Below are 13,622 nucleotides of genomic sequence, written 5' to 3'. Positions count from 1 at the left end.
TATGCAGTAATTCTTAGTTAGATTCCATCAATCCTCAAAACAAATTTATAACAGAGGGCCTTCACCATATCAAAATCTGAAATAAAGAAAATTAAAAAAAATAAAACAAACCTGAAAAATGAGTACATGACATGACTACAAGTAAAATGGTGGAAGACTTACTGAACATCATTACTGCATTTAACTGTTTCCTTATCTGTTTTGATGAAATCACGCACAGTATATGCGTATACCCCACTGTCCATCATATCCATACTGTGGTGCGGACTGGGCTTGAAATTCAGCCTTGGCATTTGAAATGACACAGGCCCATGCTGTCCCCGTCCCCAAGCACCAGACGGGATATATTACTAATATTACCCTGGATGGAGGAAAGTAAGATTTACTACAAGACCAATATTTCTAATGATACCTGTGGCATGCTGGGGTAAGTGACAGAATCAGCGACTTTGTGCTCTGTCACAACTCTTAACAGTATGGGGTCTTGAGAACACCGATTCTGTTAACAACGTAGCAGACAAGGCAGCCCATGACCAGACAGGCCCTTCTGGCATTTGCCAGAATTGCCAGATGGCCACTCCGGCCCTGGTCTTAGCATATACAGTGCAATAATACAATATTCTCACCACACTTTCTTGCCTTCCACACTCTGTCTTTAATAGTGAATTTAGATATAAAGAACAGTTGACACACCGCACAACAATGACATGGAAGTAACACAACATCTATAAACATTCTAGAGAGATTAATAACCATAAATAAGACTGTGCGGATCGGTTGCAAGTTCAAAGCTGTAATATGCATATTGAAAGAATAATGAAAGTAAAAGCAGAGGTAGAAAATCACACATTAGAAACGCGATGTGAAACATGCAAGTACATATGAAAATTTTGCAGCAGTGTAAAAATATATCGGACCTGTGGTAAACTGCAGCAGTAGTGGTCCTTGACTGCGGGGATTTCATCTATAACAGGATATATACAAGTGGAACCATTTTTTTCACCCTTCAACATCTTTTCCCAAGTAGACAAAAAATATACTGATCTCAGAAAGGCTTCAATACAGAAACAGCAACCACCGAAAAGTGCACCTCCCCTGAAATGCATTCAATGATATCATCAACAGATTTTATATTACAAACCTGAGGGTAGAATTCTTTGCATCAATAATTACTATTTATCTCCTACTAAATTTTATATCAAATCTACATATGAAAACTGCTCTGACAGAGGAACAGGAATCCCTAAGAAGCAGCCGAGTCTAATCATAGAGCCGTGCAGGCGTAGCCACTGCTTCCGCTACTCTACATATTTAGCTATGTACAAGCAGTTTTAACAATATAATTTAAGTAGAATTGTTGGTTTATAATGTAATAATTATATATTCATTTTTCTCCAAAATGTTTGGCACTGATGGCTTATTTCTGTCTGATCCATTATGTCTATTTTGTCTGCCATTAGAGCAATACCCATGGCCTATTACTAAGTTACAGTATTCACTACATTTAACTGCAAAGCCTTAAAAAAAACAATTGTATCATGGTACATAAGAGCCCTATGACTTTTGGGGTCAGCTTACTCTTAGTCAAGCATTCCCATGAAGATTTACTTTAATAAATGTGTGTATATGTGTATGAAGTGTAGTGTGTGCGACACGTGTGTTACTATATACGGCATACTCCCCAACTGCCGTCTTCTCCAGCGTCCAATGTTCCTCTGCTCCTCTTCTCAGTGATGTCACTGCCCTACAGACTCCCAGGATCACATTGCACTCTACGTAACCTTTCATCATGTAAGCCTATTGAGCGTCAGAACAAGGCTCCATAGACTTACATTGTAAAAGAGACTTCCGGCTCATGCATAGGGTCATAGAGGGAGGTGGCTAGTCTGAAGAGCAGGGACGTAACTGAAAAGAGGAGCAGAACAGCAATGGATACTGGAGACAACGTTGTTAGGTGAGTATATTAACACACAAACACATGCACATGTACACAGATTAAAAATCTTCTTGGGAAGGCTTCTTTCACCTACTAGTGATTTGTTTCCATCCTTTATGGATTCATTTTACTATTAAATCTCTTTATCAAGTAGCTGAAGTTATCAGTGCATCTTTAGTCTACTTGTAGGTTCTTTGGCCACTACATCCTATACTGCAGACACTTGTAATTTCCCTCTTCCATAAGAATAATGCAACTATCCTTACAATTTAACCTCATATTTATGGTGAGACATCAATGTTAACTGTACCGTGATAAGTTTACACAGTATAGCTGTATTTTTTTTATTTTTTTGCTTCTATAATAACTCTGAAAGGATATTTTCCACTCAAATTACAAACCCATTACATATTTTACAAGTGGAATTTCCCAGCTATTTCTACCTTTGCCAAACGTCTTCATATACGGGTCATGATTTCTTGCATAATTTTCCTACCGTAAACATATAACTTTTTTTTTCCATTTCAACTCTTAAAACATTACTATCTTATCTTAGATAAAAATTCTGGGTCAAGTTCCACCTCAGCACATCCTTTTACTTTGGTTTCAGAATATCAGCTCTATTAATCCTTCCTAATTCACCTTAATCGCCCTCTGAGCATTCTCTGCTCATCTCCCAAAATCGCAATAAACATTTTATTTATAAATATATAAATTCTATATAAATGGGAAAGTCCAAGAATTGCCAAGCTGTAATCAGGTATTTCAACTCCATCTTAAACCAAGAGAAAGGAAAGAAACATTTTACTCTGTATTGTTTTGGACTATGCTCATTATAATTTAATAAAACATACCAAGATAATTTCAGTCAAATATGTATGAAAAGGAAAATCAGCAAAACATGACACACTCGTTTACAACTTAGTAAGCAGCACACTGTATGAGAGAGAAGAGAATCCACATACAGGGCCTGTGAAGCTGTTGCGTTTTAGGCCACAGTTGAGGTTGTTCACAAACATAATGTGTGACTGTTATTCTGGATAGTCTAGCTCCTCATTGGCAATCAAAGCATCAAAGTCCTGTTTATGTTTTCCTTTAGTTTTGGACCTGCTGTTTGTCCGGTTGCTGTCCTGTGCCTCTCCTGACTGCTGATAGTAGTAGCCTTTGGTATCTGCTGTTCCCCAGTCCTGGGATTTTTCTTCTTCAGGTGGATAGGAGAGGCCATCGTCCACTGAAAAGGTGTCATCAACATCATATCTCTGGTATGTGCTCTGATGGAGAACCTCCTCTCTTGCACTGATTTCCAAGGTGCTGTTCCACATGCCATAGCCAAAATATATCAACAAGCCTATGAAACCACAGATAAATAAAGATATCAAAATAATGATAATTAAAGAGTAAGAATTTTATTACCTTCAAGCAGATAAAATTGTCAAGAAACCATGTTACTCTTATTTGTGTTATTTTCCACATTATTTCATTATCATAAATATTGACATTAAACTCAAATTTTTACCCCCTTTGAAGATGTATATGAGGAACAAGACTAATTGCACTTTCATTTTCCATTATCTAGCATTACTGTGAAAAGGCACTATGCACCGAGTGCCATATAGAGTTTGGCAAAATGATTTGAGTAGGATTGAATTCTACTTGAAATTTACAAAAATCTATATTCTCCAGAATGCAGATTTTGTTTAATTTGCTCATGGCAAATTCAGCAAGTTAGCAGCTGGCTGACTACCATTTTGCTGGATCATAGAGGGCCATAAAAACATAAAAAAGTTAAACAAAATAATACTCACCTCACTCTCCCCACCTGGTCACCTCTCTTGCATGTTCTTCCCCATAGGTCCTTGGCACTTCTTCTTACCACCACCGTGAGTTAAATCCCAGGGTCAAGACACCTCAAACACATCCAGGCTCGGGACATCTCTGCGCATGCATCTTGTATGATTGTGGCGACGTTGTGAAGTTAGGATGCGCACCGCGACCTTACGACATAAACTCTAGGCCACAGGGATATCCTTGGGTAGGGACATCATGGACCTAGTCTCAGAAGAAAGTCCTGGCCTACCTTGAAGTTCCCTGGGTGTTTCAGTGGATGGTAAGAAGAGGCGTCAAGGAAAGTTCGGGGGGCAGTGAACAGCTGAGGTGAGTTGTGAGGTGAGTATTGATTGATTTTTTTCTACATCTTATATTTATTAGGCTCTAGGATCTTTTTAACATAATAAGGGACATTCAGCTTGCGGAGAATAAATTTACTGTGAATTGAACTTCCTGGTGAAATTTGAGGAATCCTAATCTCATCAGATCTGCTCATTTTTAGTACTATAAGTTTACCGAGAATCAGGGAAATTCACTCTCTGGATACATCCTCAAATTTCAGATAAAGGTAAAATAAAAAATTAATATTACTGTGCAGTGAAAAATGAAATCAAAATGCAAATATTCTTTAAATAGTAGTATTTATAATTCTGTAATTCTATTCCTGTACCAATACTGTTTTACCTAAGAGTGATCTGAAATCACAACTGCTCCTTAAAACTTTAACAATGATAATGGTTAAAATTAGTGATGAGTGAGTATACTCATTACTCGGGTTTTCCTGAGCATGCTCGGGTGATCTCAGAGTATTTGGATGTGCTCGGAGATTTAGTTTCTGTCACTGTAGCTGCATGATTTGTGGCTGCTAGCCAGCCTGAATATATGTGGGGGTTGCCTGTTTGTTAGGAAATCACCACATGTATTCAGGTTGTCTAGCAGCCCCAAGTCATGCAGCTACGACAACAGAAACTAAATCTGCGAGCACTTCCAAATACTCGGAGATCACCCGAGCAACGAGTATACTCGCTCATCACTAGTTAAAATACTTAAATTGGTAAGTCTGAATTTTTTTCCAGAAACTGCATTCCATTTTTCAGTGGGCTGTTTGGTATTGCAGAACAGTCCCATTTACATGAATGAAGCTAAGCTATAATACTACACGCAATCCATAGACGTAAGTGGCATTGTTTGTGGAAACCAAATTTTTTTCTATCTCATGGTGTCCAACCATTTGAGAACTAGGTAATCATTTTCTAATTATTCGGTTTAATGTCATCATATCTTACATACATGTAATCTAAAGTCTCAAAACTGAAATAGGTCATGACTGATGTCCTAGTAAGGACACTTTCATTCTGAGCACCATGTTCCACCGCCTGCCATTAGATGATATCACAAGAGAATAAATTCCTTAGGTGTCTGGTTGCTACATACATCTTAAATTAATGAGCTCTTGAACAATATCCAAATTCTAAACTGTGAAAATACAAGGGCAAATTAACCTGAAGAACCTTCCATATCCCTTTTCCTTTCTCATGTTTCCCTACATAGTGATGAAGATCGTTTTGCTTTAGGAGAACCTATCTCAGACTGTTGATGACACAGGCCTATCATGAAATTGGCAACGTCATCAAAATAATATGTTGATTGAGATGCTAAATTATTTTATCGTTGTCAGCCTCACATATTAAATATGCATGATGAGTGCTGAAGAAATCTCTTGATGTGCAGAGAAGCCTCAGGTCTAGCCGTACCAGATGGTATGTGAGCAAAGTTCTGTTCATGTAAATTTAATGAGGCTCTATCTTGTCTGAGTCATAGTGAGCGCTGTCCTGTGAAAGTCCAATTAAAATTGCAACTATCTGCTCTGATGGTCTCTGTTTGATGAGTCTTTATAACCAAACGATCTGATGGAAATATTAGTCACTGAAAAAAATAAGGTATTAATTGCCTTTTATGTGCATTACTCTTTTATGTAACGTTATATATACAGCATTCATTATGCACAGCGGCAAGCCGTAGACTTAAGAGACGAAGTGTTGGCAGAACTGCATATTTTATTGCTTCGCACACCTGTGAACATAGTGGCATAGATTTAAAGGAGATCGTCATGCCCTTTACAATGGACCCTGGGGTATCAAATAAGAAAAAAAAAAGAAGAAAGGTAATTCTGACAGTGAGCTTGACATTTGAATTTTCATGAGGTTATATAGTTAAGCAGTATTAACTAGTTACAGTATGTTTGGTAGAGAAAGATACACGACAGATACATATTCTCTATATGTACCTTGGAGAAGAAATACCATCTGCTCTACACAGAGGAGGATACACCTGCACCTATTTTATAAGTGTTATCTGATGTGTTCCCAGTTTAGAAACCTTTACTTTCTGTTCTTAGACTATGCTTACACATGCACTATGGATTGAGTGCTGTCATGTTCAGAAACATTATTTACCTGCAGATATAAGGATATTCTACATGTTTAAATTCTGTATAGCTGGTTACTGGAGCAGTGGATACAAGAAGAAAATGAAGTTTGGGGTGGTGTATGGAACAGGCTGTCAATCAATATGCTGGGGAGTGATATCGGTGTGCTCACTATATGATGAGCAATGACTGTAACCGCTCACTGCACCACCCCAATGACTGAACACAAGCAGCAGGAGGGAGGGAGAATAAAAGGTATCCCTTTTGTCGCTGCTCCAGAAAGGCAACTACATAGGATTTAAATGATTTTTACCTGTAAATTAATCCTATATTTGCATATAAATAGGTTTTCTGGACTGGACACGTCCCATTTAAAGGGAACCTTTCAGCAAGATTGTTGTGAGTAACCTACAGACAGTGTCAGGTCGGCGCCGTTATACTGATTACAATGATACTTGGTTGATGAAATCCGTCTTGTGGTTGCTGTTTAATCTTTATTTTCAGTTTTGAGTTAATGATATGTTCATGCCCCGGGGCGGCTGGTAGGTGGTGTTCATGTGGTGCACTGATTACATATTCATAATGAAGACTGCTGACAGGTCAATGATCCCTCACTGACCTGTCCCCTAGTTTACATAATGAATATTATATATATATTGAAAGAAAAAAAATCCCCTTCTGCAGGCTGGCAGCGGCTGTGGCACCTGCACTGCAGCCTGATCGCATATGTAATGTGCATATAATTCATTTGTTTCAGGTTATTCTGAAATTCATAAAAAAAAGCATTTGAAAATGGCGTTGGCCCACATACGCAGTAGCAGTTATCGGTGATCCAATAGCTGCTACTGCGCAGGCGGCGCCATCTTTGTAGAGAAAAAAAAATTCCTCCAAGATGAAGCCGCCGGCGCCTGCACAGAAGCAGCTATCGACAATCCCCGATAGCTGCTACTGTGCAGGTGGCGCCATCTTGGAGGAGGAAATTTTTTTCTTTGTCTACAAAGATGGCACCGCCTGCGCAGTACCAGCTATCGGATCGCCAATAGCTGCTACAGTGTAGAAGCGGCCAGCGCCAATTTTATGGTTCAATATATTTTTATTGAAGTTATAATTAACAACTGATGTTTCAACATACATCAAAATCAAATTCAGGTTGCTCAACAGGTACAATCAACAAAATGTAAGTATATTAACCAGCATATACGTACTTATTTGGAAAGGGAGAGTATGGTGCAACAAATAGTATTGAAACGTTGTATCATGTTATGTGAATAAATTGTTGCATTCAAATGACGAGACACGATAGGGAAGAATCGGGGGGAACACAAAGGCCAACACAGGAGGGAAGTATAGAGAGGGGAATTTTGCATATTCTGAGTGTGATATCAATGGTTCAACATCACTATAATGGCGATGTTAGCCAAGTTCTAAATTCAGATGAATTTCTGAATGATGTCAAGGGTAACCAAGCTCTCATATATTCGTATGAGACCAAGTTCAGCCAACTGTCAGAGACTATGAGCTCTTCCATGTGAATAAGGTTATCTACCACCTCAACCCATTCCAATTTAGAAGGAATTGTGATTGATCTCTAATGTCTGGGGATAATCTGTCTCATTGCAGCTAAAAATACTCTAAATAGTCTCTTTTTACTGGCAAAAATAGATATAAGGAATATTGATAGTAAAGCTGTTTCTGGAGAGTTCAGGAAGTTAGTGCAGAATAATTTATTGAAGAGATCAAACAATACTGTCCACAATTTGGATACTCAGGGTCAAGACCACCAGATAAGGGTCATGTTACCTACAGTGAAGTCACATCTCCAACACTTAGTTGTTCTATTAGGATACATGTGATGAATATGGCCTGGTGTCCTGTACCATTGGAGACGATCTAGTAATTAGTTTCCTGGAAGTGACATGATATAGATAATTTGTAAGTAAGAATGAACGATTTATGCCAATCAGAAGAACAAATGTTTTTACCTAGCTCCTTCTCCCAATAGCTTTGATAGGGAACACGTGTCCCCAGCACCTCTTCCCTCTTCAGCAGCCCGCATAACAAAGAAATATAATGTAAAGGAAATTAGTTAAAGGTCTGCTCTATGCCTCATGGCTGATAATTGAATAGTATTGACTATGGATACGGCGGTACTCCATCCAAGCCTGACCAGGTGAATGCACTGGTGTAATAAGACTCTCTATGGGTTTTAAGCCACTCGGGGAGACAACCTGTCTCATCTGGGATAATGGATTATCTAGTGTGCCTCAGGCTGGGTTCACATCACGTTTTAGCAGCCCGTTCAATGCATAGCGTTCATCTGCGCTAGTGGTGACGGAGCCTCAGACACTGCAGGCCATGTCCGAGGCTCCGTCAGCAAATGACGGCACATCGCGAACGCGTGCCACTTTACGGCATGCGTCGCGATGTGCCTGACAATGGGGCTCAATGGCAACGTTAACGGACTGCGTTACATTGCGTTATACCGCGGTGTAATGCAGTCAGTCAACGGACTGCATATAACGCAGTGTGACCCCGGCCTTAGAAACGGAAACCACTGTCATCCTGAGGATTACAGAGTATAGGCGACAATGGACCCGGAGTAGATGATATTTTAAATGTATTAATTATTTTTTCCCAGATATTTAAAAGAACACCATATAGAGGTGTTAGGGGAGATGTTATGGATCTAAAGGTATGTGTGCCCCAAAGTAGTTTAGCAAGTGGGACGGGATTTAAAGGGAACCTGTCACCCCCCTTAGACGTTTTTAAGTAAAAGAGCTACCTTGTGCAGCACTAATGCTGCATTCTGTCAAGGTGGCTCTTTTATTTAGCGTCCCTTCCACCGCCAAAATAATCGTTTTAAAAATTGGTCATACATACCTGATATTTGACAGGGGGGCAGGTCTTTCCCTCTGGACACAGACACCTCACATACGTCAGTCATGTCCTGCTTTTGAATTTGGCGCAGCCTCCTCAGCATATTCTGACATCAACACAGGTCTTGTTGCACCGCTGCCCTGTTCAGCTCCGCCCCTACAGGTCACATGGTGCTGATGTCATCACAGGTCCTGCTGCACCACTGCTCCGCTGAGCTCCGCCCCTACTGGTCACATGGTGCTGATGTCATCACAGGTCCTGCTGCACCACTGCTCTGGTGAGCTCCGTCCCTACTGGTCACATGGTGCTGACGTCATCACAGGTCCTGCTGCACCACTGAATCTTACAGCGCAGGCACGAGAGAAAGAAATGAACGCTGAGGAGGCGGCGCCAAATTCAAAACCTGTACATGACTGACGTATGTGAGGCGTCTGTGTCCAGGGGGGAAAGACCTGCCCCCCTGTCAAATATCAGGTATGTCTGGCCAATTTTAAAAACGATTATTTTGGCGGTGGAAGGGACACTAAATAAAAGAGCCACCTTGACAGAATGCAGCATTAGTGCTGCACAAGGTGGCTCTTTTACTTAAAAACACCTGGAGGGGGTGACAGGTTCCCTTTAAGTGTTCATCCAATTCAGTCCTACGTCCCTTGGAAGGCTTTATGATACGATGATATGCAAAATGCTATTTAATATTAATGCTCTATGGTATGCCATAAAATCTGGAACACCCATGCTCCCCGAGGATTTAGGTCTCGTCAAAAATGTGTATGATAATCTAGGTTTAGATGCCCCCTGTCACGAAGTCCTTCTCCGATACCACACAATCAACAGAGCGAGGGAAGTGTGAACAATCCCAAGACCTTTATTATAGGCATAATTAAAAGGCCCATAAACATTCCACCACACTGAGGATACAATAGTCCAGAACACGAATGTAGTTCAGCAACAGGATGAATGTCCAAGGGGATGAGAATCCAATAATCCAGCAGACAAAGGATACAATGGGTCCATATGTTTCTCCTTCTCTCTGATGTGCTGTCTTCACACGATCATCACCACACAGGGTCTGACTTGTACAGCTTCTGTCCTCCCTAGCCCCTCTTCTTATGTTCACGGGTAGTCAGACAGGTTGGGGTGGTTTTCAGGCCTCCCAGACCTGACAAAGGTGCCTTGGGGATTAAGGCACTACAGGGGGATCATCAAGAGGCATAGATACAGTCAGGCTGCAGACAGTAAGTGAGCTAAGTAAATTATCAGACTTTTGGAAGGTAATTGAGTCTCTAGACAATATGGGGAATACACGGAATGATACAGGGCAACAAGAGAACACTATGGAAATCCGTAAAATATAAATAGACACAAAATTATACCCACATAACATATCACACCCCCAAATAAATTTAGTAGAAATTGCTTTAATCTTCCGTAAAAAGACATTTGGTAAATGATAAGGAATAGTCTGGAACAGATAAAGAATTCTAGGTAAAATATCCATCTTCAGAATGTTGATTCGACCAAACCAGGAGACCGAGAGCCTGGACCATTGTTATAGATCTTCCTCCAGGTTTCGCAATAGCAGCACAGATTACGTGAGTAGATCTGTGAAGTATTTACTGGAATTGTAATACCTAAAGATTTGATATGGTCCTTTCTCTATTTAAAGGGAAATGTGGAGCCTAGGTGTGAGGCCTCGGTTTCTGGAATGTTCAAGTTAAGGATCTCTGACTTAGAGCAAATCGCTGAAAGTCCGCCAGAATCACTGGTAGGGAGATTCTCAGCGGCATCACGTATAGTAGTAAATCGTCAGCAAAGATGGACATTTTGTGCATTGTATTACCAATTGAAACCCCTGATATGGATGCATTGGCCCTAATGGAGTTCGCCAGTGCCTCCATCACTAAAACATAAAACATAAAGGAGGGGCGAAAGTGGGCATCCCTGACAGGTGCCATTGTAGATTGTAAAAGGTTTGGAAATGCTTCCATTAACTCTCACTTATGCCATGGGAGCAGTTTAAAGGGCCATGATATGTAACAACATCTTGCTACCCAATACGATTTTTTGGAGTATCGCCCCAAGGAAGTCCCACCCCACCCTATCAAACACTTTCTTCGCAGCTATAGACACTTGGCAGGACGGGACTCCAAGGGGCCGCACCTGATTTTTGAAATCATTTTGATAGTGCTGTCTCTTGCTTCCCATCCCAGGACAAATCCCACCTGATCTTTATGTATATTTGAGGTTGTAGCTTCATAGCAATCATCTTCGAGCACATCTTGAGACCAATGCTGATTAGAGATATGGGGTTAAAATTATTACCATGCGTGTGATCTTTACCTGGCTTGGGAATAACAGTTATATGTGCCAAAAGAGATTGTGGTGGGAATGTTTCTCCCAATGCCATGGAATTTAAGGATCATAGAAAAATTGGAGCTAATTGTTGTTTCAATAGTTTATAAAATCTTGGGGTGAAACCATCAGGACCTGGGCTTTTGCCTATCTTAAGGCCCCTTCATCACCTCCAGGATCTCCTCCTCTCTGAATTAATCTTCCAAATCTTGTGACTGGGTGTCAGTTAGGTCTGCGAGAGCAAAGCAGTTCAAGTACTCCATAATATTTTTATTTTCTATAGATATATTTTCTCCCTTTATATGATAAAGATATGCATAATATGATCTAAATTCTTCCACAATATCCAAATGGACATGAAGCATCCCTTTCGTCAAGGAATTAATGGATCTGATATATGAGGAGAAGACTCTGGGGTGAAGTGCCCGAGACAGCCACTTTCCACATTTATTACCATATTCAAAATATCCTTTGTGAATTTTGTCCCAAATGCTTAAGGATTTACGGTCTAATATTTGGAGAATTTATTTTCTGGGTATTAGATATCTCAGCCTTTGTATTATCAGAAGGCTTGTATTTATTTAGATTTTCCAATGAAGCTAAGGCTGAAAGTTGTTTTTTCTTTTTTGATTCTAGAACCGTGGGCTATGAAAATACCTCTTAGCATGCATTTCAAGGTTTCCCAGTTTATGGTAGGTACTATCATTTTTGTAGGTTTCTACAAATGTGGTTATGGTTTCTTCAATTGTTTTGGAACAAAGATGGTCACGTAATAAGTGATCATTAAGTCTCCCTGAGAAAATTTTAGGAGGTTGCAATATTAGGTCCAAGGATCCCAGGACTGGGGCCGATGCAAATTTTTAAACTGATTTTTTAAACGAATTTCAGGATAACCTCAAACAAATGAATTATATGCGCATTACAGTTGTGGCCAAAAGTATTGACACCCCTGCAATTCTGTCAGATAATACTCAGTTTCTTCCTGAAAATGATTGCAAACACAAATTCTTTGTTATTATTATCTTCATTTCATTTGTCTTAAATGAAAAAACACAAAATGAATTGTCCTAAAGCCAAATTGGATATAATTCCACACCAAACATAAAAAAGAGGGTGGACAAAAGTATTGCCACTGTTCGAAAAATCATGTGATGCTTCTCTAATTTGTGTAATTAACAGCACCTGTAACTTACCTGTGGCACCTAACAGGTGTTGGCAATAACTAAATCACACTTGCAGCCAGTTGACATGCATTAAAGTTGACTCAACCTCTGCCCTGTGTCCTTGTGTGTACCACACTGAGCATGGAGAAAAGAAAGAAGACCAAAGAACTGTCTGAGGACTTGAGAAACCAAATTGTGAGGCAGCATGAGCAATCTCAAGGCTACAAGTCCATCTCCAAAGACCTGAATGTTCCTGTGTCTACCGTGCGCAGTGTCATCAAGAAGATTAAAGCTCATGGCACTGTGGCTAACCTCCCTAGATGTGGACGGAAAAGAAAAATTGACAAGAGATTTCAACGCAAGATTGTGCGGATGTTGGATAAAGAACCTCAACTAACATCCAAACAAGTTCAAGCTGCCCTGCAGTCCGAGGGTACAACAGTGTCAACCCGTACTATCCGTCGGCGTCTGAATGAAAAGGGACCGTATGGTAGGAGACCTAGGAAGACCCCACTTCTTACCCTGAGACATAAAAAAGCCAGGCTGGAATTTGCCAAAACTTACCTGAAAAAGCATAAAACGTTTTGGAAGAATGTTCTCTGGTCAGATGAGACAAAAGTAGAGCTTTTTGGGCAAAGGCATCAACATAGAGTTTACAGGAGAAAAAAAGAGGCATTCAAAGAAAAAAACACGGTCCCTAAAGTCAAACATGGCGGAGGTTCCCTGATGTTTTGGGGTTGCTTTGCTGCCTCTGGCACTGGACTGCTTGACCGTGTGCATGGCATTATGAAGTCTGAAGACTACCAACAAATTTTGCAGCATAATGTAGGGCCCAGTGTGAGAAAGATTGGTCTCCCTCAGAGGTCATGGGTCTTCCAGCAGGACAATGACCCAAAACACACTTCAAAAAGCACTAGAAAATGGTTTGAGAGAAAGCACTGGAGACTTCTAAGGTGGCCAGCAATGAGTCCAGACCTGAATCCCATAGAACACCTGTGGAGAGATCTAAAAATGGAAGTTTGGAGAAGGCACCCTTCAA

The 13,622-nt window shown here is 40.3% G+C and overlaps 1 protein-coding gene across 4 annotated transcripts in view; it reads right to left on the bottom strand.

Moving 5' to 3' along the window:
• Positions 1-631: 631 nt before the first annotated feature.
• The window catches only part of SLC7A14 (solute carrier family 7 member 14), a 201,874-nt gene continuing 188,883 nt past the window's right edge, over positions 632-13,622 (bottom strand). For 2 of the 4 annotated variants that reach the window (XM_073578872.1, XM_073578873.1), the window contains one exon: positions 632-3,284. In XM_073578872.1, coding sequence (XP_073434973.1) covers positions 2,968-3,284 — 317 coding nt within the window. In that variant the 3' untranslated portion in view covers positions 632-2,967. Of the gene's footprint in view, positions 3,285-9,687; positions 10,295-13,622 lie in introns of those variants that run through there. The other 2 variants (XM_073578876.1, XM_073578874.1) reach the window with 2 other exon arrangements.

The sequence above is a fragment of the Dendrobates tinctorius genome, unplaced genomic scaffold (genome assembly GCF_039654945.1).
Source record: "Dendrobates tinctorius isolate UK_male_01 unplaced genomic scaffold, ASM3965494v1 ptg000060l, whole genome shotgun sequence".
NCBI classification, from domain to species: Eukaryota; Metazoa; Chordata; class Amphibia; order Anura; family Dendrobatidae; genus Dendrobates; species Dendrobates tinctorius.
Note: the sequence above shows the minus strand (reverse complement) of the source record. Positions and strands in the feature narration are given on the sequence as shown.